Genomic DNA, 26,825 nt, shown 5'->3' with positions numbered 1-26,825 from the left:
CTTCTTTTAATTTTAACGAAAGTGTCTATCTGTTGTCTGTCATATGATGAAAAAATAGGTGACAAAAGATTTTCTTGCTGCGGACTAATTTTGATCAAAAATTAAAAGAATTTTACCAATAATAACGATATTATAATCACGAAAACGGGCCCATTTGCTAGTGGTTTTATTGGATTAGTTTATTTTCAATTTTTCTTGGTTTTAGTGGTGAGTAACGTTCATTCAAACTTTCTAAAAATGTCGTAATGAGTGAAAAAGTGTGACGCTGGCGTTTGTACGCTTTGTAGCGTTCGACGCTATTAAAAACGAAAGTGTACATCAATTTTTGTTTCTATCACCAGAGCCCTAAATTCATTTACAAAAATAAAATAGTTGTGTTTATATCGTAAACAATATATTGCGAAGTTCAATATTGAAACGGTATGTGATTTAATGCGTAAGGAATATCGACTGACGACTGGAAATAATATTTTACACATAGTATTGATTATTCAGCAGCTGCAATACCACGCATACATTTATTAATCAATTTTAGTTTAAATAATTAATTGAGTGGTTTGCAGCATGCATGAAATCCAAACCTGATCAACTGTGGTATTAATATTGCTAAGAATGCATAAAAAATTATATTTTTTTGTTATTTACAATAAATAAATTTAATTGGAAAAATAAAATCCTTAACATCTTACCACCAATAAAGTTTATTATTAGTAAGTTTATTTCAAATCTTTCTGTATAAATACTCCGTTATTGGCTCGGAGCAGACCTTAGCTTGCTTACTGTTCCCATTACAGTCGGGCCAAGTAACCGGAACGGACCCGGATTTTTATCCGGACTAGGACTGTCAACTAGGCATTTTGGCAGGAAATTACCACAGGAAAGTTTTCTGCCGCTACAACAACTTTCTTATCTCTTTTCAATTAAAATTTCGAGTTTATGTATGTTGGGTCATGCACTACGTAATTTCGTTCGATGATAATAGCTGGTCGTAGTGTATTTTCCCGCAACCAGCTTCCCACTTAATGGCTTTACCGTTATATATTTAAAATTAGCTCTTGAAGCCGTTGCGGTTATGATAAAGTTGTTGGTCAATGCAAACGCCTAATAACAACTCGTGGGATTGCTGAAAGATTATATTTGTCTACCTTCCTAAAAAGTGTTCCCCAATAAAAAAAATCGTGCTAAATTGTACTAAACTGAAAATACTTAGTGATGTAGCCAATAGGTAGGTATGTATTTATGTATTGACATGTACAACTCACATTCCCATAGCAATCAGGGATACGTAAACGAGACAAGCTCGCATGAATATCCGACCAAAAACTGTCAACTTTGCAGCAATCCTCAAATATTTTTGCGGATATTTTCTGGAGCTGCCGCAGTTTTCTTCAGCTACTTTGTTACAAAGTTATTTAGTGGTTCCGGTTGCAAATATTAATATTTTTTTATTGAATAATTTTTAAAATATTTTTTTTTTATGTTACAGTTTGCTTTACCAGTGTGGCTAAAATGTTTCAAAGTTTCATTCAGACCTTTTATTCATTTTAAACAATCTCTTGCAACCTATCGGCAGAAAATAACTCAATTAATTTTTAATTTATATTGGAAGTGTCGATTAACGGTATTCCTTATAAAAAATTTTATTTTGATATGTGTACATTAGTTGCCTTCCAATGCTATCATAACCGCAATATAAAATAATAGGTCTGAAATGCTCTTGTCTTATTAGCTTTTATTTACATTATTAAACGTTTCTTAAACTAACTAAATGTTTAATATTTACATTTTTTATATTTATTTTTATTTTTTTTACTGTCAAAAAAATTTCTAAACCTGGAGTAGTAATAATAGATAATTTCTCTTATCCTTTTTAAGCTAACCATAGTACAATGTGTATGAAATAATATATAGCTTAGATTTGGAAGCAGGTAAATGAATATTAAACGAAAAATAAAAGTATGGTTTTTATTCATAGGTTGCGTATTCAATTTAAAAAAAATGCATATTCTTCATTTACATGCAAATTTCTTATACAAATATATGGATATAATTTCATATGTATCTAATTTAAGGGCATTTACATTTTAAATATAAAATTTAGTCTTATCGATACTTTAAACCACGTGATCTGGCTAAATTCGCCCTATTTGCACCTAATAAAAACGAATTTCCCCGATAGGTGCCAATATCACTTCTATATAATGTTCGAGGTGTCGTGACACCATTAGCATTAAAGCCACTCCGTAGATTGGGTGCAACATATGGCCGTTGACTGGTGTAAAAGCTCCCTCCTTGATCCTGACTTGTTGGATTCGGAGACGTTGGTTGAAGTGAAGGTAAGATGGAGTTAACGGAAAAATTCGGCCGCACAAAAGTAGATGCTATGTTTTGTGTGCTGTTCTGCGGTTGAGATCCAGGCACCTGAGTTTTCTTAGTGATGGAGGGCGCTATGTAAGGCGTGCCTGGTGAATCTTCTGATACTGGAATATCGTAGGAACGTCCCGAAGATGGGTTTGTAATACTAACAACACCTTTTCCACCTTGGGGACAAGGTTTGGGGTAATCATAACCTCTCGAAACATCCTGTATGTATTTCTCAAAATAAATGTTCTTCGGTTTATCCGGTGAAGTATAATTTGGATTAGTTAACGGTTCACGCGTTAACTCTTTATTCATACCCAATGATAGCGAACGTGCATTTGTTTGATTCTTTTTTAATCCTGGTATTACCTCTGCATCACCCTTAATCTTTACCACTATTGGAGTGGTAGTAGCCTCAATCTCTGATGAAGCATCTGTAGTTGGCTTGGCGTTTTCCTTCCTTGCAACGTCCTTAGGTTTTAAATTGGAAACTTCTTTCTTATCCCCATTTTTATCATCTTTAGGTTTATTTTTTACAAAATCAAAAAGTTCATCGATATCTGGTACGTCTGGTATACCGCCATAGGTATCGAAATTGTCTCTAAAAGCATTTGCCCAGTCCTCATTTTTATGCAAATTTGGATTAATTACTAATTTCCCATTGTTTTTCCCACTGTGATTTTTAATAACAGTTATAGTTTTTACTCGTGTCCCTTCCTTGGAATCAATGTTTGTAGCTGCATAGCTCAGGCTTGTGTCCCTCTTAACTTGACCGATAGATTTTAGATCGCTGACCTTTGTGCCAAAGATGTTTAAATCTTCAGTGTTTGAATCATGATTACTTGTAGGTATGGTAGATGCATCAACAAGTGTGAGTACTATTATTACGAAGGAATATATCTAAAAGATAGTAAAAATGTTGTTGAATAATTATAAAAATGAAAGAAACACGGTAAGTTTAATACAAAAATTATGAAAATGGACCTGTTTATTAGCATCCATGGTCTTATCCTAAAGGTTCCTATGACAGAGGGGTCTTCATGACCGGATCAAACCCAAATTTCCACCAAGACTATTACTGTCTACTTTGTAGAAGCCTGAATAGTAATTGATGAAATGTTTTCTATCAAACACAACTACAAAAATATTAACCATAGCTACATCCTTAGAATCATATTTCAATCTTTAAAATGTTACGTAGCGGGTGAGTTTCTACTCCAAAGAAAATTATTTCTGTGCCAGCAAAGTCTACATAACAGACACGGATCCATAATTATATCGAACCAAGATATGTCACCTTAGCATCAAAACTATTTTGATATATATTTAATCAGCTAAAACAACAACGATCTCTGTCGATCATATCATTTTGTGCCGAAAAATAAGTAAATTGCTTTTCCATTCAAATAAGTATGAGTTTTCAAAAGGGCACTTGTCGGAACAATTTAAGATGTGCAGATTTTCTTTATAACGTGCTATCAATAAAAGACAATCGATAATGTTAATATATACATTTTTTGTTGAATAATAAATCTATAATAAAAATGTAATGCAAAATTTTATACCATCGAAGTATGCCTGCTTAATATGCCTCTTTGCTTTTAAATAGTTTTCATCAGACGTTTTGTCTTAAAAACTGTTTATAAAGAATTTATTGCTTTACATAACGGTGATCCAAGTAGAGGAAATTTTTTCAATAGTCTTTTTTTGACAGATCACGCGTAAGTCGTGTCAAGCAGTCATGTCATTTTTGTTAAGTATTGTTTGGCATTTCATCATGGAAACACTTACACATGAACAACGTTTACAAATGTTAAGAATATATTTCGCGCGCTTCGCTCAACTTATAGTTGTTGATATTGTTGTTCTAGCGGGTACCTAGTCTCCGTTAGGATGGTAAGGATTAGCTAAATTGCCCTCGACGTCATCTAACGAAATGCACAAGAAACGTGCAGTTTCGTCGGGGTGGGACCAAAGGGAGAGGGGTGTTAGATGAGTGGGGTTGGTGCGGCATGCAAAACGTACTATTCGCACCGTTGCCTACCATCATGCAACTGGAGACCCAGCATTCATTATTAGATAATATTCGACGGATTAGAACAAGTTCAGCACATAGTGAAGGAAATATAGCAGCCGTAGTTGGAAATGTACACGAAGACCGTGGAGACTTGGACTGACATATGGAATAACGTCGCACATTTACGTCGAGATCTTAAATTGGAAGAGTACAAAATACAGCTTGTGCAAGAACTAAAGCCGCTCGATCTTCTCAAGCGACATTGCTTCGCTCTATGGGCGCTTGAAAAGTTCCAAGAAGATCTGGCGTTTTGAAGCCAGTTATGAAGTCCATTTCTGGCTCATGGGAATGTAAACAAGCAAAATCGACGAATTTTGGGACGAAGAGCAACCTGAAGAGAAAAAACAACAGTTTGGTGTGGTTTGTAGGCCGATGGAATCATCGGACCATATTTTCCATTTAGTTCGAACAAGAAGGTTCCCTTCCCCACACAACGCATTAATCAATGGATTTATTGAGAACACTTCGGTGAGCAGATATTTTCACATTTTGGACCGGTCAATTGGCTACCAAGGTCGTGTGATATCACGCCGTTAGACTTTTCCCTATGGGGATATGAAAAGTCTAAATTCTATGCAATCCTTCAGGCCTTGGAGCAAAACATCACCCGTATCATTCACAAGTTACCAGTCGAAATGCTCGAACGAGTCATCGAAAATTGGACTCAACGGAAAGATCATCTGAGACGTAGTCGCGGCCAACATTTGAAAGAGATAATCCTCAAAAAATAAATGCCAAAGAATGTTCTTGCGAATGATATTAAAAATCCCCCTTTAAATTTGAGGTTTTGTGTGTTTTTTTTCTAAAAAAAAAGTAGGGAACCTCGAAATGGATCACCCTTTATTAATTAAGGGGTATCAAATTAAAATGTTTGGTTTATAAAAAAATGTTAGTAATTGAAAAAAGAAAACTTTGCAAAAGCATCTGTCGATGTTCTGAAGGTTAGTGTTCTATAATGAAAAATACCGTTATAGTTACACCTTGAACTCAATTTATTTTGCAACATAGGTAAGTACGTGTGTTGTTTCGTATACAGTAAAAAGTTTTCACTTTCAAAGTTTTCGAATGCAAACTTTTTGTTACAAAGAAAGCTATACCATATGTAAAAATGTGTGGAATTGTAAAAGAGTTATACTGTCATATCAAGAAATGTTTTTTAATATTTGGCAAAACTTCGACTCATGGTCCCGGAATGAATTTTGAAAGTGACGAGAAAGCGAAATGCAATGTCCAAGGGAACAGTTCAAAAACGTGATGAAGGAAGGAAGCCCCGTAAGTTTCATCTATATCTGTATTGCAAACTAACGATTTCTAATTATGTAAATACTTACAAAGCCATATTATAAACTGTAATTTTAATTGTCCACTGCTGAATAAAACTTACACTGGAACCTAAGGCACAAAATAGTTTTTAAGTTTAATGGTGCAATAAAACTTTAAATTTACAGTCAGTTGGTGGGTAGATAATCTGGGGTGTTCAAAATAAAAGTGTCGAGCAGGACAAAAATGTTTCATCACTTTTAGATTAATTAATACCTTCTCTCAGGATTCGGTATTCGGTTCAATGTTGCAGTTGAAATATGGTTTCACTTCATTGGTTCGACAAAGTGTTTCTTACTAGTTTTATTTCAGTCTTTGCAAAGGGATATGGTGTAACAATTTATATTTTTTTAAAATGGCATTTAATACTCTTCATATTGATGGACAATCAGCAGAAAGGACATGCTCAAAGATATTGCAGAAAAATTACAAACAATTTTACCGGAACTAACAGAAAACCTTCTCGGTTCAATGCCGTGTCTTTTACAAGTCATAATTAGAGCAAATGGAAGGCATATGCAGTTCGATCACTTATTGTTCTTTTGTCGTCAGAAATATAAAGTATTTCTTTGGTATTCATAACTTTTGTTGTTGTAAGAATTTCGTCTTTGTTTTTCCATCAATTTAAAAAAAATATACATTTTTTGTACTATACACTTAACAAAGACCGAAATAAAAACAAGCAATGTAATAAACAAGTGTTGCACACTTTCTTTTGAATGCAGTCGTATTTGTATATATAACACAGCTCTACAAAAACATTTCCATCGCTCCTCCCCCCTGGATATGTTACATACGTATTAGTAAATTTTTTCACTTTCAAGTGTCTAGATCCTTATTCTTGAAAATATTGAATGTGCTCTTGTTTTTAATCATTGGCTTTCTAATATTTGAATAATTATCGGCTTCTGAGTAATAAAAATTTAGTTTTCCAGTTATGATAGGGTTCTGCACACCGTTTTTGCGCATGCAAATGTCCCGCGATATCCACTCTCAGACTCCTTACCGAAAATATCCGAAGAATAATGCGAAAAGCTTTAAGGGGGTATTGTAGTCTAAAAATGCTATTTAACGACATTTTTTAAAGTCCAATAAAAAAAAACTAAGAACATTTTTCTATCTAATTTTTTATCAGATATTTATTGATATTTTAAGAATACAAAAAAAAAAAAAATTTTTTTGTGATAATTTGATTAATTGCGGCGTGGTGGCGTGGCGGGGGTTGAAAATAAGGGTGCGCACTTCCTGACACGATTCCAACACTTTGGGTGATCAGAAAAAAAAAAGAAAAGAAAATTTTTAATCAGTACAAATGCCGCTATCGTCTGAACTAGGATAAATAAAAAAAAAAATTCAGTAAATGGCGACTGTTTGAATTTTTGCCCGTTTTTTGGCAAAGATCAAAATTTTTTAAAAATAGTAAAATCAAATTTTTTTAAAAATCCTAGTTCCAACCATAGAGAGATATATAAAGAAGGTCCACACCAAATTTCAAGTTAATCGGTTCATTAGAACTTGAGAAATCATGTCAGAAGTGTTGAAAATAGTAGTTTCGAGAAAAACGCGATTAAAGTTTTGCGTTATACGATATTCGCTCACTAAAATGACTGTAACTTTGAAAATAATTTGAGTTTTGAATAATCATTTTTGGGAGATATTTTTGAATATCAAAAGTATTGAAATATGAAAAAAAAAAATTTCGATTTTTTCAAATTTTTAGACTAGAGTACCCCCTTAAGGTTTTACTAAAAAACAACGTGGAAACATCTAGTATTACAGTCTGCAAAATATTCAGTTTTATTTAATCAATGAAAATGAATGAATGATGACCCCAAATATTGGTACAGTCTACCAATGGATATTAGTAAGAGTGTTGTGACAATTACAGAAAAGTTATTTTCCCAAAATTAATTCAGGGATTTGGTACATCATCAAGTTAGGAACAATTTGTCAAAAACATCGGACACGCAAGAATATTAATTTAGTGGCATTTGTAAAAACTGTCCGAACTTAGTATGACAAAGTTGAAAGATGGACTATTCGATCGTCTTTAAATACGGCAAATAATGAAAGATACAGATATATCAAGGGGATAGGGAAATTGAAGAAGAGTTTTGAATTGAAAGGCGAAAAATTCCTAGCCAACCACTTACTACCAAATTATGAAGAAAATGCGCCAAATATGCTGACAAGCTGGCGCTATCTCTTAAAGCAATTTAAATATCAAGCTGAAATATCTCCTAATAATCTATCAATTTTCTAATAATTTTGGAAATTATAGTAAGGAACAGAGAGAGCGGTTGAACTATGATCTAAAAGATGGAAGAAAGGTGTTGTCGATGGGAACATCGCATGATGGCAGATTACTGCTAGTTCTTAAAAAAGGACTGTCGACTGGAAAATTATAAAAGAAAAGTTCAACAAAAGCCTTTTACCGAAATATAACATATGTTTTCAATAATTGCCTCCATGTTTACTTCGATGCATTCTTATTTTTCAAAACAAAACTGACATTACAATAATTTCAATTATTTTGTATCATGATTTCTGATTTTTGTAGAGTAAAATGAAAATGCAGATTTAAAAATAGACGAGAGCAAATCTTACAAAACCATTAACTGTAAGGACAAATATATCCAAAATCAATCATATATATATATCTAGGTAGTGTAATAGTTAAATCCCGTTATTTTATAGCCTATAGGTCATTAGAAAACTTACTGATAATAAGAAAACCTCAGAGTGTATATGTAATGTCAACAGAAAAATTCGACGGCAAATTGATTAAATACATATAGTACTTGTAAATTTTATTAGCTGCTACTTATCAGCTTTTGATACAAATCAGCATTATATGAGTGAAAAAATATGTTCAGTGGTCGTATTGAATAACTAAACTAAACTGTTATAAAACCATGAACTGAGTATATGTATTAAGTTTGTCATGGGCTATGTAACGCCCAGAAAGAAGCGTCGGAGGCCCTATAATGCTATATATACATACAAGGTGCGTTCCAAAGTAAACAGAACTTTTTGAATCTAGCGCCCCCTGGTGGCGCCATTTATATGTGGACTGTTGCTTTAGAATCTGCTATCTTTATCGATTGTCCAGTCAGAATTTCATGAAGTGAAATTATTGCGTTTTAAATGTCAGTATGTTTGTGTTATCGGTGCGAAAATGAGCTTCGAACAAAGAGCCAACATTAAATTTTGTTTTAAAATTGGTAAAACTTTTACCGAAACGTTTCAATTGATGAAACAAGTTTATGGCGATGATTGCCTAACCCGTAGCAGAGAGCACGAGTGGTTTCAACGTTTTCAAAGTGGCCGTGAGGACATAAATGACGATCAACATGTGAGCCAATCAAAATCCGTGATCACCGGAAATTCCATCGAAACTGTGCGTGAATTCATCAAAAATCAGCCGAAATCATCATTGAAATTCATGGAATGGGAATGGAACATCTCCAAAACATCGATTTATTGCATTATGACCGAACATTTGGGCTTACGAAAGCTGTGTGCACGGTTTGTTCCGTACAAATTGACTGACGACCAAAAATTGCTCAGAATCCAACATTCGAAGGACTATTACTTGACCAAAAATCACATTTTGACCATTAATCACTCCCCGTATTCACCTGATATGGCACGGTGCGATTTCTTCCTTTTCGGAAAGCGTTATGCAGACGTAGAGGCCATTTAAAAGGCTTGCACCGGCCAATGAGCTGAAACACTCGTTCGACATGCTTCCGTGCAAATAGCTGTATTGAAGCAGAAGGAGACTATTTTGAATAAAATAAATTGATTTTGCCGTAAAAACATTTGTTCTGTTTTTTGTTTTTAAGTCTTGTTTACTTTGGAACGCACCTTGTATGCATACATATAAATTGACAGCATGAAGAGCTGAGTCAATTTAGTCATCTCCGTTTGGCTGTTTATACGCGAAATAGTCCCTAAGTTTTTGAGATATCGATCTGAAATTTTGCACACGTCCTTTACTCTCCAAGAAGTTGCTCATTTGCCGGAACCGCTGGAATACTTTTTTTTATTTGTATAGACTTGTTAACGGATTATTGTCTACGATGAAATTGTTCTGATCGGACTAAAATACGGTATAGCTCAATAGTCAACTATTTGAGACTCGAATCGATTACTTTAGAACAATCCAAATTACTCAATTTTTTCGAAAAGCAAACACGCGTTAATGTCTGAGAAGCAATGCTTTCCGACTACCAGGATGTTATGAAACGAATTATTACTGGCGATGAGTATTGGATCTATGCTTACGATCCCGAAACAGACGATCAATTGGTCCAATATCGTGGAAAAAACCACGTCAAAGCAGGTCAAAAATAAAGATTGCGTTGACAGGTTTCTTCGATTATAGAGGTGTGGTGTGCTCTTAATTCCTTCCGACCGGCCAAACTGTCAGCAAAGAATACTATTTGAGTGTGGTGCATAGTTTGCGCGAAGCTATTCTTAAAAATAGGCGGAAATTATGAACAAAAACTTTTGGTTTCGCACCACGATAATACACCCTCATATACTGCATTGATTCTTCGTGAGTTTTTTTGTCAAATTTTCAACTAATATGGTGCCGCAACCTCCGCATTCGGCTGCAATGAAGTAAAATGAAGGTCTAATCAAACACTCTTGTAATTAAAGCACAGTGAACTGTATTATTCCTTCTAATTCTAATAGAGAATCGTTCAAACGTTCACCTTCAGTTCAATGAAGCAAATAGAGTATCATTAGACTTACAATGGAGATCTCCATAACAATATTCAACAATTAATTATTTTAATTTGTATTTAAAAGCTAAAATCTCTAATCTGTGAACAGTAATGGTAAGTGAAAGTCCAAAGGTTCTAAGGGTAATTAAAGCAACAAATTTATCTAACAGACACCCACCATCAATATTAAAAAAAAATACATGAAAAGACAAAAAGAGACTATTTGGAATATTTTATATCGCTAGATGGTTTCGATTGAGCCAATAAGAGCCATTGGGCGCTTGCGTAGATCACTGCTTGCTTGCTGTTATTATTTTGAATATTCTTCAGAAAACAATATTTTTGCTAACAGAAAACTGAAATTAAGCCAAATGAATCCTGATTATATTTCATACAAAATTTACAAATTTCTAGGTTAGACGACTATGGATGGTAAAACCAAAAAAAAATTGATTTTTAATATTTTTAGGTTATATGTACTCATAAACTATCCGAGGGGAATATGAACTTTTAGTTCGGAGTTTTGACACAAGTTCATCATGGTGAGCACCGAAATGTTTGCAAATTGGGGGAGAAGCTGAACCAAACATCTAGCAATCGTTTAGATACATATCTGATGTCAGTGAAATGAAAATGTCCTTATCTGTTTTACTTATTTTTTTATATCACATACATATATAAGGTTTCCTTTAATTTATAACTTATTTTTTTTTTTTATGACATTCAACTCACAATGCAAAAGTTCATTTTCTTTAAACCGAGTATTATCTTTTTATTTCGAACTTCGAATTTTTGTTTTACCGTTTGACCGTAACTGCACGCTTTTTAATCGTTTATAACCGCAAACAATGCTTGGTAAGAGCTTTTATACACAATGGAAAGAAGGAAAATTGATTTCCTCTACAAGTTTTATAATGAACTCTAGCGTTTTTTTCATTCCAATTCATTAGTATGATCTTCACAAAGATGAAATGGTCAATTACGTCTTGCCATGTCCACAAAAGCATACACTTCGTCCAAAAGTTCGTGCATTGTATTATCTTGTTTGATCTGCTTCGTAATATGCATCGATTCATATCTCGGAAACACGTTTAAGACAAGTTGCTAGGCCTACTGGACCATTACACATACTCTTTACTTATATATAGTACATACATACATATGTATATGAGCTGAATGAATTTCAACAAAAGTAGATGCAGTTTTCTCGTTTTTGTATTATGATTGATTAAAGAGAGGTGCCGGAATCAGTTGACATCTTCATATTTGGGCATATATTTTTTTGTTTTTATTCATGAACGCTTAATGAGGAAAAGCAACTGTTTTGAGCCACATTTTGTGCAACTAATGATGATGTCAGCACATGTTTCGGGAAATTCTCCTTTTAAAACTTTTATTTATATATGTGTATGTAAAATGGAATTGTAACACTCATAGCGTGTAGTGGGTGTGCAAATAAACCCAATATAGGATACGCAAAGTTTAAGAGCTTAAAAAGAAAAAGGATGTGTTTGGGCCTTTTAGCTCTAAATATGATACATAATAATCTGTTCTTAATGCCTATCCTCAGAACATCACCAATGTTTTGAATCCACAAAAAATTCTTTCCGATTTTATATATTAGTATCTGATACCTGAAAATTTGTAATATAAATTATTTAATCCAACACTATTAGCACTAAAAAGTGAGGTTATATGTATGTTTATGGTATTTTTCAGAGCTCATGTCATCTCTACAACTAACCGTATTGGACTAATAAAGACAACTTAACCAAATACATATTTAATTAAACAACGCGAATAGCTATTGTATGGCTGTTCGCTAAATGGATGTTTTGAACCTGTAATAAAATAAATAATAATTGCGTAGAATTCTCGGACAAGTAAAAGATGAGTGTTATAATTCGTTTGCAAAATTTGCCGTGGTCGGCAAATGCATTGGATATACGGCAATTTTTCAAAGGTCTCTCAATACCGGATGGAGGTGTTCACATTGTTGGTGGTGAAATGGGCGATGCTTTTATCGCATTCAGGTAGATATTTACACTTCTTAACTTAAGTTTTGGTTTTATGAATAAGTTGTTAGCGTTTAATGAACGCGCTAGATCAATTGAGTCATTCTAGTTTGGCTGAGAATTATGAAATAAATAAATGAACTATAAAAAAGGTTATGTCGAAAAGGTAAGAGAAAATGTTCGTCTATTATGACCATATACATGTCTCCATAGACGACGATATATTACCCTTAAACTACAAACTCTAAAGATTAAAACTTAACAATTGAATTAAAAATGGAAAGCTTTTGAATTGAAATTGGAACAAAAATATGTGTCTATAGGGTACATAGAGATGGAATATCAAAAATTAAATAAAACGTATCTTTTTAATAATGGGATACGATATATAATACTCACTGCTTATTTCTTACTACACGTTTGCTCAAATGCAATAGCTTCAGTTTCCAATCGCACAACTGAAACAAAGTCAATTCAAAAAGCTAGTTGGTCTCATTTTTTTTTTATCTATTTCAAAAACGTATTTTCAAACATTTTTGGAAAAATTGCGAAATATTTGTCCTTTTAGTTCGCCATAATTGACCAAACCAAACGAAACTTTTACTTCTTTAACCTGCCAGAAAAATATTTCTTTCTGCACGTCTGCCAATAAGTTTGCCACCTAATACTGCGTGGTAAGTGTTCTTGAGTCACTTAGGCAATTGCTTTGCAAAAACTAATTTTTAAATGTCGCAATCGAAGTAGAAGAGTCGCCGCATTCAAGAGGTCTTCTATCTCATTGCTCTATTTCCAAAAAAAATTGCTCAGCTGAAATTTTCGCAGTAGTCTTCGAGAACATACTAAACGACAGTAAGTTTATCTTGTGATATTATCGCTATCGTAAGGTGAGGTTAAGTGCTTATCGTACCTCCATGCAATATCATTTCTAAAAGGCCGGCTATAACTTCAAGTATGAGTTCTCTAAAAATAATTAACACAGTAAGTTGTTTGGCCATGGACTTCCCAGCGGCTAAAAAGCCAACATCTATCTGGACATTTTGCGAAGGACTTGTGGAAATAACCATGAGGTAACCGTGTATTCGACAACGAGTAATACATTTTTGTACATACTCGAGTACTGATCCGATACTCTGGCTGATTTCGTCAGTTTGATTCAAATTAACGGCAAAGAACAATTTTGAATCAGTAGCGATTAGCTTATACATACATATGTACATGGTTGCAGGTGAATCATACTCATATTTGTATGATTGCAACGTTCGCCAGTGGCTTGTATACTCGTATATCCTAATGCTGAACACATGTACCTATGTAGGTACGCTTCGAAATCATTTAGTATGAGTACTAAAAGTATACCCGAGTTAGCTTCAGGTAATTGGAATCAAAACTACATTACTCGAGTAATTGATCGGTTGGATTGAAACAGCCGGCACAGCGCTCTAAGCTTACATGATTTGATTTAGCCATACCATTTACGAGATCTTGATTGCCGAAAAATGGATTGGTTGCACTGCATGAAATCAGTTAACGCTAATCGGTACTTGAGTCGATCAACACTGCTGATTTGATTTGGATTGTGTTTTCGGCACGAGTGTTTAATCCGACTTAATCATACTCGTTGCAGCTCTCTTATGCATGTGATCTCAAGATAGTCTATGACTGCTTTTTCTACTATTATTGAAAAAAATATAAATCAAGCGAAAACAATAAACATGGTTATATAATAGTTGATGTCTATTCTTGTTTAAAAAGAGGTAATGCCGAGATCCTTTTAAATAACTTATCAGAATCTTTTATTTCAACAAAGCCGAAGAGAGGATATCGGGACCCTAGGATGATCATAGTGAATTATTAGGGAAAACCGGGAGAAATCATCTCCGATCTCCCCCCTCTATATCACTGGGGTACATATGTATATGTATATGAAATGAGTTTAAAAACGTTCGGGCGATATTCTCCAAGTAAAAATATAATAATACCAATACCAGGTGGACTAAGAAGTTCATATAGTTTCTAGAGAGATCCTTATTGCTTGTAGTTAGACCCAACTTTCGAAAGGCGTTTGTCAGACAACTGGTTCTTTATGCATAGTTTTTTTACCGACGAAGTAAAGTAAGTAAATTCTGTTCTGCCCATACAGACATGAAGGAAAACATTACCAAATTAAAAATATATCTGACGTTCTGAAGACAAACGAGTGAACATGTGGGACATATCGTTGATAAGATTCGGGAATCAAGCATGTCATATGTTTGTGCCTTTCGTTTTGGAAAAATCATATAAATTGAAGAAAAAAATGTAATTTTGGAAAAATTGCGATTTTATATTCAATATTGTTTCCTTTTAGCTCTATACGATGAACTCAGCATCGCTCTAACTTTTTTAAACCGTTTGAAAAATACTTTTCCATTAGGTGTGTAATTTAGGCTCCTTTGGAGGTGATAACCTTATCATTAGGTTAAAAAGTTTACCTAAACTTTTCAAATTCGGAAACGAAAATTACTCGGAGGGCCAAATCTAAAGAATCCAAGGGATGAGCAGCAATTCATAGCCTAATTCAATTGAATTAATCGTGTGGAAGGTGGTGTGAGTTGACAGTGCCGCTTTCGCTCGCGGTCAATACAAAACTAATGGGCTGAAATTTTGGCTATACCCAGCATACTTTATGAAAGTAAAGTCTATTGCGATAGTGGCACCATCGGGCGGTGAAATTAAGTTCTCTTTGTACTCCCTCGTAAATAACCTTTATTATCCTTTTCGAATCGGTATTGGCTCTAAAAGGTTCGTATAATTCTCTTTTATTAACAATAAGTTTTTTTTGGATTCGCAATTTAGGAAACGGTAATCAAAAAAACCCCTCAGCCCCTCAAAGGTGGCTCAAAATTTTATAAAATATTTATCACAAAAATAAATTAGCAACTAAAAAAGTGAGAAAAACAATCAATGATATCTATGCAGATTTAAAATGAGTTTGAAATTTGCAACCAGTCTACACCCCTCCAATTATTTCTTCACACCGCGAATACTATTAAAGAATACTTATGCGCTCGCATTTTGCAAAGTATTTGTGGGTTTCGCTCTTATATTTTCGAGGAATATCTTTTACTCTGCAATCAAGGATTTCTATTAGTATTCAGTCGACTGGAAATATACGGTGAATACTTCAAAGAGTGAATACGTATGATCAGAAAAACATATGTTCTTAGTAAAATAGCAGGAATGGTTTTATATCGAATGAACTTTCAAAAATCCGTGAACTAATTCTCTCTAACGAAATCATTAAGATGCTAAGATCTGAAACGCGGCACGAGAAATGCCGGTTACAATGGAGACGATTGGTAAGTAAACACCGAATGTTTTATTTGGTTGTATATGGTATGGATTCCATGCAGTCACCTGACCAGTTCACTTTAACCTAAATTGTATGGAATACGTATATATATGACCTTTACTCATAAATTTATCATGGATAAAAGACATGCTGTATAAAAGACTTTTGTTATGCAAAACATAAAACTTGGACGATAAAGTTTACCTTAACTAAAAGGTATAACCTAAAAACTGATCCATTCAAAGTTCAATGGACATTATTTGTAAGTTTTTAAGGATTAGTACACGGAAGATCATTTTATCAAGATTCCCATAAGCAGTCTACGGTCAATTGTAAAAGTTGTTTTCTAACGGCTTCTAACTTATCGAAAAAGACTTAGTTGCTACCACTGAGTCATATTCCTCACAAAAGTCCCAAACGTTTTAGTAAAGCAGGGATCGAAACATTGGATCAAGATGACTTGTAAATCACCTGAATATAGTACAGCAACTGAATCCGATAAAGTAACTTTGAATATCTTTCTTTGAAGACAGATCGGAAGACATCTCATGGTTTAAAACCAAAGAGATCTGGTTTATGCACCAAAATTGGTGGTCAGAAGGTCATATAAATAACGTAAGTTAGCTTATTTGCCCAACTACCCTAACATGACGCTGTTGAAATCAAATATTTAGTTAAGAACAGCGCGGCAGTCCCTTCTCCATATTGCTATTAGAGATTCCAAGCGAAGCGTGGTCCTTCTCCACCTGGTCTTTCCAACGGAGTGGAGGTATTCATCTTCCTGACGTTATGCTTTCACTGCCATTCAGCAGACTGGAGAAGTGTTCCCTCCATAATTTTAGTATGCTCTGGGCATCAGTCACTAAATCGCCCCTGGGGATTCTACAAGAATATGCTCCGTTCTTGAAACCTTCTGTTAGTCGACGCATCTTTTCGTAGAATTATCGAAATTTTCCCCTGTCAGCCAGCTTGTCATACTCACACATTTCGGCCTTTTTATGTTTGGAAATGCGTCTTGCTTCCCTCTTCAACTCTCAGTATCTATCCCATCCGGCTGTCTGTTGTGATTGTATCTTCTCGCAGTAGAATATTCCTTGCGTTTTTTGCTGCACAGATGCGGGTGCTTATTTTGGCTGCAACAAGGTGGTGGTCCGAGTCGATGCTAGGACCACGGAGCTTACGCACGTTTAAAACACTGGAGACGTGTCTTTCGTCTATCACAACATGATCGATCTGGTTTGGGCTTTTCAATCCGAAGACAGCTTGGCGAATTTTTCTATGCTAGAATCTAGTACTACAGATAATCATATTTCGAGTCCCGGCGAAGTCGATAAGATTCAACCCATTTGGGGATGTTTCCTCGTAGAGGTAGAATTTACAGACTGTTGTGCCAAAGATACCTTCTTTGCCCACCCTGGCGTTAAAGTCGCCTAGAACGATTTTGATTTGAACGATTTGTGGCTGGGGCAGCTGTAATAGGTGCGCTCCAACCGCTCATAGAAGGTATCTTTACTCACATCGTCCTTCTCTTTCGTCGGGCGTCGGCGCAAATCAGCGATATGTTGCAGAACTTCGCTTTGATGCGTATTGTGGCTAGACGTTCATCCACAACGAATTTGCGCTCCTTTGTGTTCATTTTCTGTGGTAATGCCAGTCTTTACTCTAACGAGGACATCAACCAGCTAGGCAGCAGCACCTTTCCCATTAAGCGACCGGATATTCAAAGTGCATGCCGTTAAATCGTTATCCTTAATGCGTTTGGCATGGTCGTCATCAAAATGGGGGTTTCTCTTCTGAGGCTGTTGCTAATTTTTCATTGGAGACGTTTTTTACGTGGCGGATCTCAAACCCAGCGCAGAACTTTTTGATGGGATGGTTCGCCTTCAAACGGATGTTCTTTGGCTACCCAGAGGATACTTGGTCTAAGACCGGAAGTCTTAAGCTGCTTGAGACACATGTAAAATAATCGTTTCTGGCCGCTCCCAAGTGAATGGCAATCAGAGAACTTGCACTCACTTGCGTGAACTTCTGCACATGATGCCATCCTGTTTGTGCAGCTAGGTTAGATATAAAAGCAACCAAGACGGTTTTAGTTAAAGGTGAAGTTGATGTGAGTATTTTATATAATTTTCTGTATAATTTACACGTGCGTTCATTAACAACCAACCTGACCTAGCAATTTATTTGAGTAGCTGATTCATATACATACATAAATAGTTGTGTTCAAAGTAATAATAGAGCGTGAGTTAGAATCATATCATTGAAATTTTGCTCGTAAGTGTACGCTAATTAAGAAATCGAGCATGTACATCCAAATAATTGAAATCAATTTAAAATGAAAGTTTGCTTGAGTTTCGTTCGAGCCCATCAGTGGTTGTTATAGTTTCATTGAGAAATGTACTGTTCAAAATAAATAATAGTGAAAAACTTTTTCTACTTAATTGCACCGTCAAGAAACGCAGTCTCATTATAAAATTAAGAAATTAGGGAAACACTTAATCGGAAACAGAAGACCTCCTGGGATGTACTGCACCAATGATAGCTAATGTCACTAAATATGTCAGCAATCAGAGATAGGGAAAGACAACTGCAATAGACGATCGGTGCATAATTCGCTATAGCAAAACTATTCGTGCTGCGTCTTCGTTTGACTTACAAAGCAAAAACGACTATTAGAAAACAATTTACATGGACGAAGCCCGCGGAAAATGCACCTTTTAACAAAAAAACACGTCGCAAAACGCATTGCATTCGACAGAAATCATGTCGACTGGCGATTTGAAAAGTTGCGCAATTAATCGTCCTTCTTGGAGGCGCAGGTTCACGGCAGTATGTGCGTCGTGCGCCGAAGACTGGATATCATCCTAAATACCACCAAACCCTTAAAACATGGAGGGTCAATATTAGTTTGGGCAGGTTTTTCTTTGCATGGTCGTATCGACACTGTCATAGATCAACACGTCTACGTGCATATTTTGAATACTACAATGTTACCTAACGCAGAATACGAAATGCCTTTGAAATGGCCTTCCGGCGGGATAATGACCTGAAACATACGAGTCGGCTAGCCAAGGAGTGGTTTCGTATCAAATGGATTAAGGTCATGCACAACCGCCCGCCCTCAATCTCATAAAGCACATATGGTAAGACCGTTAAAAGGGGCTTTTCGACCATATACTGAACTCCATTCCATTGCATCTATACATAATTTTTAGATTTACCAGATGTGATACATGGTAATAATATTTTTGAACAGCGAAGAGATTATTTTACAGGACAACGCTGCAATCTCCAACAAATTGTTCAAAAGACCGACCAAAAACGAAATCATATTCATGAATAATATTATTTCATTATTAAGTAATTATAGACAATGCTCCGTGTCTTTGGGAAACAGCTCTATCTGTTTCTTCAAAGGCCGCCGTGTTTTGGCGAAGGTATTCAAAAAAATTTTTCCAAAATACAGACGTCATAATCTTGCCAGCCGACTGTTGCGTTTTTCCACGCTTTGGAGCGATTTCATACTGTGCAGTCCACACGGATTATTGTCGATAGGACTTCTGAGTGAAATGATGAAGTCATGTTTCAACTATTGTCACATATGGATGCAAAACTCGGGTTCATTATGTTTGAACCTCTCCAAACACTGCTTCGAATCATCAACTCGTTGTTTTTGGCCGAGAATGAGTTCACGTGGTATCCCCTTCGAACAGAGCTCTCTCATACCAAAATATTCCTGAATGATATGACGTACTTGATATCTTCAGAGCTATATTGAATATATGAATATGTGTGTTTTGGTGTTCTCATTGGTAAAAACCTCTTCTGGGCATCCACCACAATCCTTGACGGTTTTTGCTTTTCAACTAACTAAAAATCAGAAGGATTTAATTATAGTAGCACCTATGTGTCATGCCGGGGACTTTTCAATTGACCTGTTATCAAACAACGTGGGTAGGAAGATTTACCAAACATTTTCCATTAAATGCAAGCCGTTGGTCGTTACATTTTCTGATTTAGTTATATGGAATGGAAAGAGATTTAGTTGTAATAAGAGCAGATCTAGGGTCGTAAGTACGTAGGAACAAAAAATACTTCAATTTTAATTGATGAATTCGCGAAAACAGATCTTTATACCGATAAAACGTACATATATAGTGATGTTTTCCACACCGTGTCAACTGTCAGGCATTGGAGCACAAAACAGCACAACACGAATATGGAAGTTCTTGAAACTAACCCTAAGTAATGAAGTAAAGTCTTCACAGGGTCTAGCTTTCAATGCTTTTTATGGATAACACTATCGGAATGTCCTATCTCTAATGTCACAATGGCTTAACGACGGCCTACTTTGTTTTTATTTAAAAAAATAAGGCGATTACATCCTTGTTTTGAGTAAAATATTTCGAACCAATCATTTGTCAAAATGAGATTAAAAAAGTCTTTACAAGTAGAATCCCAAAAAAATGTTAATGGTTCTATCAATAAATTTCAGCCATAAGCATAATCATGAGACCAAAATGGAGATTTATATTAAGCTTATTCGCGAACTCAAAGTATAAAGGTAAGATATGTATCACCCAAAAAAATTCTAAACGAACTGTAAAGGAAAATAAACATATCGGCAAAGCCCTGATTCGTCAAAACCAAAACGAAGATGACTCAATTGTCTTGCTCTTTTAGTTTTCAATATATGTCCCAGAAAATAATGTTTCACAAGTCTTTTGTATTTTTCCTTTTGTCCTCATATAGCACCGACGAAGATGCTCGTCAAGCAATGATGCATGATCGTAAAAAAATCAATGAGGTTCAAGTACGTCTATTGCTTTCGTCGCGAGCAGAAATGCAAAAAGTGATTGAAACTGCACGCCAGCAATCTCTCCAAGCCCTCAAAAATGCTGGTGCCGTACCAGCTATCAAAGCCACTGTAGTCCCATCGACCTTATCCAATCCGCAACCACCGGTCATTACTCAAAATAGTCTACATAATATACTTTCGAGTGCAGCACCATCATTTTTGGCATACCAAAAGCAAGCTGGCATCACACTTGTGGAAACGCCAAATGAGCCCAACATTAATGAATCCGTGAGTACACATCGTAGTAGCGTTGAAAAAACTCGCGATCGCCGCCGTTCTACATCACGAGATCGTCGTCGATCGCGTTCACGTGACCGAATCGAACGTAATGATCGTAACGGTTCACGTCGTGGTCGACGCGATAGAAGTCGCTCTCGATCGCGAGATCGCGATTGGAAGAGTCGACGATCTAGCCGACGTTCAAGAAGCCCAGATCGTGGTCATGACAGAAATAGAGATCGCAGTCCAGATCGTAGTCGAAACTCCAGCAGAAGCAATATGAACAGCAGAGAACGAGAAAGTGGAAATACCCAATCTAATAAATCCAGCACAGATTTACTCGGTACCAAATCGCTTAGTAAGATATTAGACACAAATGAGAGTGCTAGCGCAAAACTAGGAAGTATTTCGCCTTGGGGTATACCTGGCATCAACTCGTATCAAACAAACAGTTCAGACAACATTGGTGGAACATCTACCAACAGTTCTACACCATTTTCAATCGCTGGCTCCAATACCAGTAACATTTTAAACCCATTTAGTGTGGGGACTGCCATTCCGGGTTTACGAGGTTCGCAGTTGGCTAATTCATACACTAGCAGCGTTGGCAATAAAAGTCCTGATTCTCAGTCTAACACGAGCGCCGTGAACATACCAGCAGGCAGCGTCATGCCACCATTCCAGAGCTACTCCTCTTCGGTTGCGACACCCAATAATTACAGCATACATTTGTTTAACTCTAATTCGAACAGTAGTGACTCACCTAAGACCTTTGCATTGCAAAATCCCTATACGACGGCGATACAACAGGCCACATTGAATACAAACTCAACAGATTCAGCCAGCGCTGAAAAGCGTAGCCCCACTCAACAGAACACTAGCACAATGTTCCCTGGCCTTAGCTTGATTGATAAGAAGCCGGATGTACCTTTGACGCAAGGTAATCCAACGGCAACATCGACGTCTAATTTCTCGTCAGTGAGTCAATTGTCACAAGAGCCCATCGCATTCGCTAATACCAACCCTTATGCCCAAATGTATCCAAATCTGTTCGCACAGGCCGCTGCAGCCAGTGTTGCCAAGCCAAGCAACATCTCACAGAAATCAACAGAGCCGGAAACACAACGTTCTAAAGAGCCGGTAAAAGGAAGCTGCTGTATCAAGGTTAGCGACATGTGTGCGAGTACCACATACAGTGATGTACGTAAATTCTTCATGGGTCTCTTCATCCCACACAATGGAATCAAAATGGTAAACGATAAGCATGGTTTGCGAATCGGCGTAGCGTATATAAAATTTTCACGAGTGTCCAGTGTACATAAAGCGTTAATGCGTAATAATTCCACGCTTAAGTCGAAAGCTGTCAAAGTAGAGATGGTAACTGATGAGGAATTCGACGAGGTGGAGGACAGTTATCGCCCCCAGGGACGATTTGACCGTAACAATGATCGTGGAGACCGCAACTATTCCGATAATCGCGGAGATTATGATCGTAATGATGATGACAACGACGATACGAATACTCGTGGTGACCGAGTGCCGAACTCCGACATGGAATTGAAATCGGAACCTTTTACTGTACTCTATATTGAAGATATACCCTCATCGGCGGTTGAGCACGATCTTATGCGCATGTTCTCCTCTTACACCATTTTCGATATTTTATTAACACCTAGTCGTGAAAATCGCCGAGAATTCAAAGGGCATGTGCTCTTCTCACGTGCCGAAGAAGCGAAAGCAGCTTTGGAGGACAAATCACGGCATATGATTGGCTACCGCAAAGTGCGTGTACGCCCAGCTACGGTCGATGAAATGGAAAGAGAAAAAGAGAAACTACGTTTGGCTAATGAGCAATTGATGAAAGAAGAAGAAGCACTCGCCGAAGCGGAGAGATTGAAAGAAGAGCAAAATCAAGCTGAAGATGATATGGATGTAGCGGATGACACGAGCAGCCTGGCTTGCACCGATGTTAATAATGACATGCAATTAAACGAAAAAACAGAACGTAATAGTTCAACCGATTCTAAGAATACTAATATACCTAGTCTTTTCGATATTGATTCAATGAGGGGTGACGATAATATGTCAAGAGGTGGTAATACACCAAGTGATCCCCGTCTGCGTCGACAGAAGCCAAGCCGCTTTGAACCTTTAAAGCCCACGGACGAGATGAACCTGAACATGAATATCGGCAACAATATGGGTATGAGTAGTAATATGAGCCAAAGTAGCAATATGAGTATGAGCAGCAACAGGGGTATGAGCAGCAACATGGATATGAACAGCAACAGGGGTATGAGCAGCAACATGGATATGAACAGCAACAGGGGTATGAGCAGCAGCATGGATATGAGCAGCAACATGGGTATGAGCAACAACATGGATATGAGCAGCAACATGGGTATGAACAACAACATGGGTATGCACAACAACAACATGGGCATGAACATGAATAATGGTGGAAATTTCATGGCGCCGATGATGAATAACAACAATAGAAACATGAACAGCAACAATATGATGAACAACTCAAACGGGATGAATAATTTCATAATTATGAAAAACTGTGATTATAATACCCGTATGAATGACATAGCTGATCTCTTGCAGGGCGCATTTTTGCGTCTCAAACATATTGAACCGTTACGCGGTGAACGCAATATGCCAACCGGAGAATTCATTGTCGAATTCCAAGATTCTCGTGATGCAGAAACCGCCTTACATCAATTCAACAACACCACATTTCGTCAACGAAAACTTCGTATACGACCGATCATGCCACAGGAGATCGCTGACAAAATTGGAAAGCCTTTCATGAATTGTTACCCTGGTGGTGGTGGTAGTGGTGGTGGGCCAGATGGCCGACCATTCGACAGGAATCCATTTCAGGGAAATAATAATGACGGACCACCGATAATGAATATGGGCGGTGGCTCTGGTGGGCGCTACGGCAATAACAACATGAACAACGACAACAACAATGGCCGTGGCGGTATGGGAGGTAATAGTAATGGCGGTGGTTCAATGATGAATCGCGGTGGTCGCGGTGATCGCGGTCACAACGGTGGCTATCGAAGTGATCATTCAAGTGGCGGAATGCGCAATCGTGGTGGTCGCAGTAACAACAGCGCATCAAGTCACGATGGCCACAATTCGGACCAGGATGACGAAATACAAATAATTGATGATAGCAGCAACGATGTTGTTATTAGTGGTGGTAGTGGACCAAACCGTGGTGATGGAGATAGTAGTGGCATACCGGAAAAATTCACACGCCCCGGCTGCGTGATAGCCATGGAAAATGTGCCCTACAAGGCCGAGCTTATAGACATATTGAAGTTTTTCGGTGGTTATGATTTAACTCCAGATGATATTATAAGACGTTTCAATGACGATGGCACACCGACAGGCGATGCACGTGTTGCGTTTGAAACGCCATCGATGGCACGTTCGGCCTACAATTCACGGCGAAGAAAACAGATTTTCAATCGCACCATACGCTTGTCATTGCTGTAGGACAGGGAGTACTAATTTCAGAAGGGTGGCTGTAAATATGGGATAGATTACGTTTAGATTTACGCATACACATACATACATATGTACATACTTAACCTATGTAGACTAAATTATAATTTTAAGATTTGCTTCATACCATACTCAATATTTGTATTTTGTAAATACGAGACAACAATAGGGGTATTCAGACCAGCTTTGTTAATTCGTTAGTCGTTACTCGGTAGTTTTTTACGTGGGCTTTGTTTTTGTAAAATTAAAAGATTATCGTTTTACCGAGTAACGAAGTACCAGACTGGCAAGCATGATAGTTTTTTCGTTACTTGGTAACATCACTCAGCTGTTTTGTTTGCGTTGTTGCCTCAAAAGTTAACTTAATTCATTGCAAAAAAATACATTTGCTGTCTACTACAAATTAGTTTCTGACAAATTTTTCAAAAGTAAGTATTTAATATAATTGAATCAGCTGTTTTGAAACAAAATTTACACCCACTACTGATGTACAGCAAAAAGTATGTTCACAGTTAAGTGTTTTAACGAAGTATCAGCTGACGAACTACCAGATTAACAAGTTCGGTCTGAATACCCCTAATATAATAATGAGAAGTTAAGTACCACAATTGGATCGGTGGTATGCTAATATTTTGTACACAAACATACTAACATATGTTATAATTAAATTTTATTTAACGTAAATAATATATAATTCAAATATGAGTAGTATATGGATAAATATAAAATTGTTTTTCTGTAACGTATATGTTGTTTTATTTAATAATAAATTTTTAAAGAAAAATATTTGTTTTTGTAACCGGCAACTAGTTTAGGAACTATAAATATTTAGTATTGATAAATACGTTTTCTGCAGTCCTGTATGGCAACGATAGTTTCAAATTTCAGTCCGCCGGATGACTTGGTCATATTTTGAAACGTAATTGGACCAGACACCAAATCTGGAGAAACCGTTCGATGAGCTAGCAATTCGTAACCAAATTGGTCTTGACCTTTAGAGCCGATAGGACAGTATTCAACTTGAAATCAGACTGTATTGTTGTTAAATCCGTGGACCCGTTTGTTGCTACCCGCACCCAAAATAAAACTGTGATAGTAAAATTTTCTTGCGATTGTAGCGTCATCGTACGGTTACGCTAAGTACTTTTCGAACTTCCATATGTAAATTAATATATGGAATACACCAAAAACTGTCAATAAGGAAATAATTAAAGGTAAGTAGACGAAATTTTTTTTGGCTCATTGAAAAGACAGAGAATGAATATAAGCTTGAGTAGGTATAAATAGACACATACATATGTACACATAATAGACTGATGCCCAAAACATACTGACAATATGGAGGGAATAATGGAATGGACGTTCCTTAGACCTGGAAAATCAACAACTGACCAGATATTCACCATGCGCCAAATCTTGGAAAAGACCCGTGAAAGCTGCTTTTGACAGCACGAAAAAGAACTGCCTTTGTGGGGGGTGGTTCATTAAAAGTTATACATTATTTCCATTATAAGCGACACTCCTGCAAGTACAAAATTATCAGTTCACAGCACATTTTGTTGATGGCCAAATGAAATCTTCTCATCGAACTTTATTTTTGATGTCCTATTTTTCTTCATTACAATCGGTACTTTTCAGAGACTCCTTACCATTTAATTATATTTAAAGATGCTTCGGTTAATTGTGTTTTAAATATGTATCGTATAATCTCTATGCCCTCTTGATTTATTACATGTTGTTCACGATTCTTCGCTTTATCATTGCATTTTAATGCAAGCTTCGATTCAATTTAGGTGCTGTCCTGTTTTCATATCAATCTTCTTTATCAATTATCGCTTCTCATTGAAACAACGTCATCCTTTACCCTTTAAAAAGGAAAGAGCATTGGGATTTCAAAAAGTTCTCATCAGAAAATGATAACAACCCTTTAATAATTTCACCTTTCTATCATTTTAATGAACAGCTCAAAATTCAAATTAAATACCTGAAACACTATCAGTTATTAATTGGATAAGTACCGTGTTCAATTTGTGTCAGCAATGTGAAAACATTATTTGAATAAACCTATTTTAGTTAGTATCGATTATGTTGAGAATATACAAATTTTCGTTATCAGAATTCAGTTAACAGGTATGAAATATGTACATATGTATGTATGTTCAACGGATTTTCAATTTTAGTGGAAGACGAATTTTATACATACGCACTGAACATACCGCCAAGCAATTTCTGGTTGCAAATTATGATTAGCTCGTACCAGCTGCATGCACTAATGTACATATACATACATATGTACATATTTAAACTGATTAAAACCATTTGATTTGAAATATATGTATGTATAAAGAAATATATTTCTGTTAAGTATGAGCAAACTAACTTA

At 36.2% G+C, this 26,825-nt stretch overlaps 2 protein-coding genes and 1 long non-coding RNA gene across 4 annotated transcripts; 1 reads left to right on the top strand and 2 right to left on the bottom strand.

Annotated features, from left to right (window-relative positions):
* The first annotated feature begins 1 nt into the window (after position 1).
* On the top strand, positions 2-24,899 carry LOC105232662 (putative uncharacterized protein DDB_G0282133). Of its 2 annotated transcripts, XM_049458684.1 has the most exons (4): positions 2-207; positions 1,876-1,928; positions 12,214-12,527; positions 20,593-24,899. In XM_049458684.1, the coding sequence occupies exons 3-4, from the start codon at positions 12,385-12,387 to the stop codon at positions 24,431-24,433; spliced, it is 3,984 nt and encodes a 1,327-aa protein (XP_049314641.1). In that variant the 5' UTR covers positions 2-207; positions 1,876-1,928; positions 12,214-12,384; the 3' UTR covers positions 24,434-24,899. The 2 variants fall into 2 exon arrangements, with proteins under 2 accessions (XP_049314641.1, XP_011212738.2); XM_011214436.4 differs by lacking the exon at positions 1,876-1,928 and having other exon boundaries at positions 3-207.
* LOC105232661 (uncharacterized) lies at positions 2,104-11,340 on the bottom strand. Its single transcript, XM_011214435.4, has 2 exons — positions 11,227-11,340; positions 2,104-3,261 (listed from the first exon to the last, which is right to left on the bottom strand). Exons 1-2 carry the CDS (start codon positions 11,239-11,241, stop codon positions 2,104-2,106), a joined length of 1,173 nt encoding a protein of 390 aa, XP_011212737.1. The 5' UTR covers positions 11,242-11,340.
* LOC125778927 (uncharacterized) lies at positions 24,828-26,719 on the bottom strand. Its single transcript, XR_007423032.1, has 2 exons — positions 26,383-26,719; positions 24,828-26,307 (listed from the first exon to the last, which is right to left on the bottom strand). It is a non-coding gene; the product is annotated as an uncharacterized LOC125778927 (long non-coding RNA).
* Between the last annotated feature and the right edge of the window lie 106 nt (positions 26,720-26,825).

Source organism: Bactrocera dorsalis, chromosome 5 (assembly GCF_023373825.1).
Source record: "Bactrocera dorsalis isolate Fly_Bdor chromosome 5, ASM2337382v1, whole genome shotgun sequence".
Lineage (NCBI taxonomy): Eukaryota > Metazoa > Arthropoda > Insecta > Diptera > Tephritidae > Bactrocera > Bactrocera dorsalis.
This window is presented reverse-complemented; position numbering and strand designations above follow the sequence as displayed.

Bases quoted from the DNA above. Each gene is read 5' to 3' on its own strand.
- LOC105232662 (XM_049458684.1), top strand. From the start codon at position 12,385: ATGAGTGTTATAATTCGTTTGCAAAATTTGCCGTGGTCGGCAAATGCA. The intron at 12,528-20,592 runs GTAGATATTTAC...GTCCTCATATAG, and splicing joins GATGCTTTTATCGCATTCAG to CACCGACGAAGATGCTCGTC.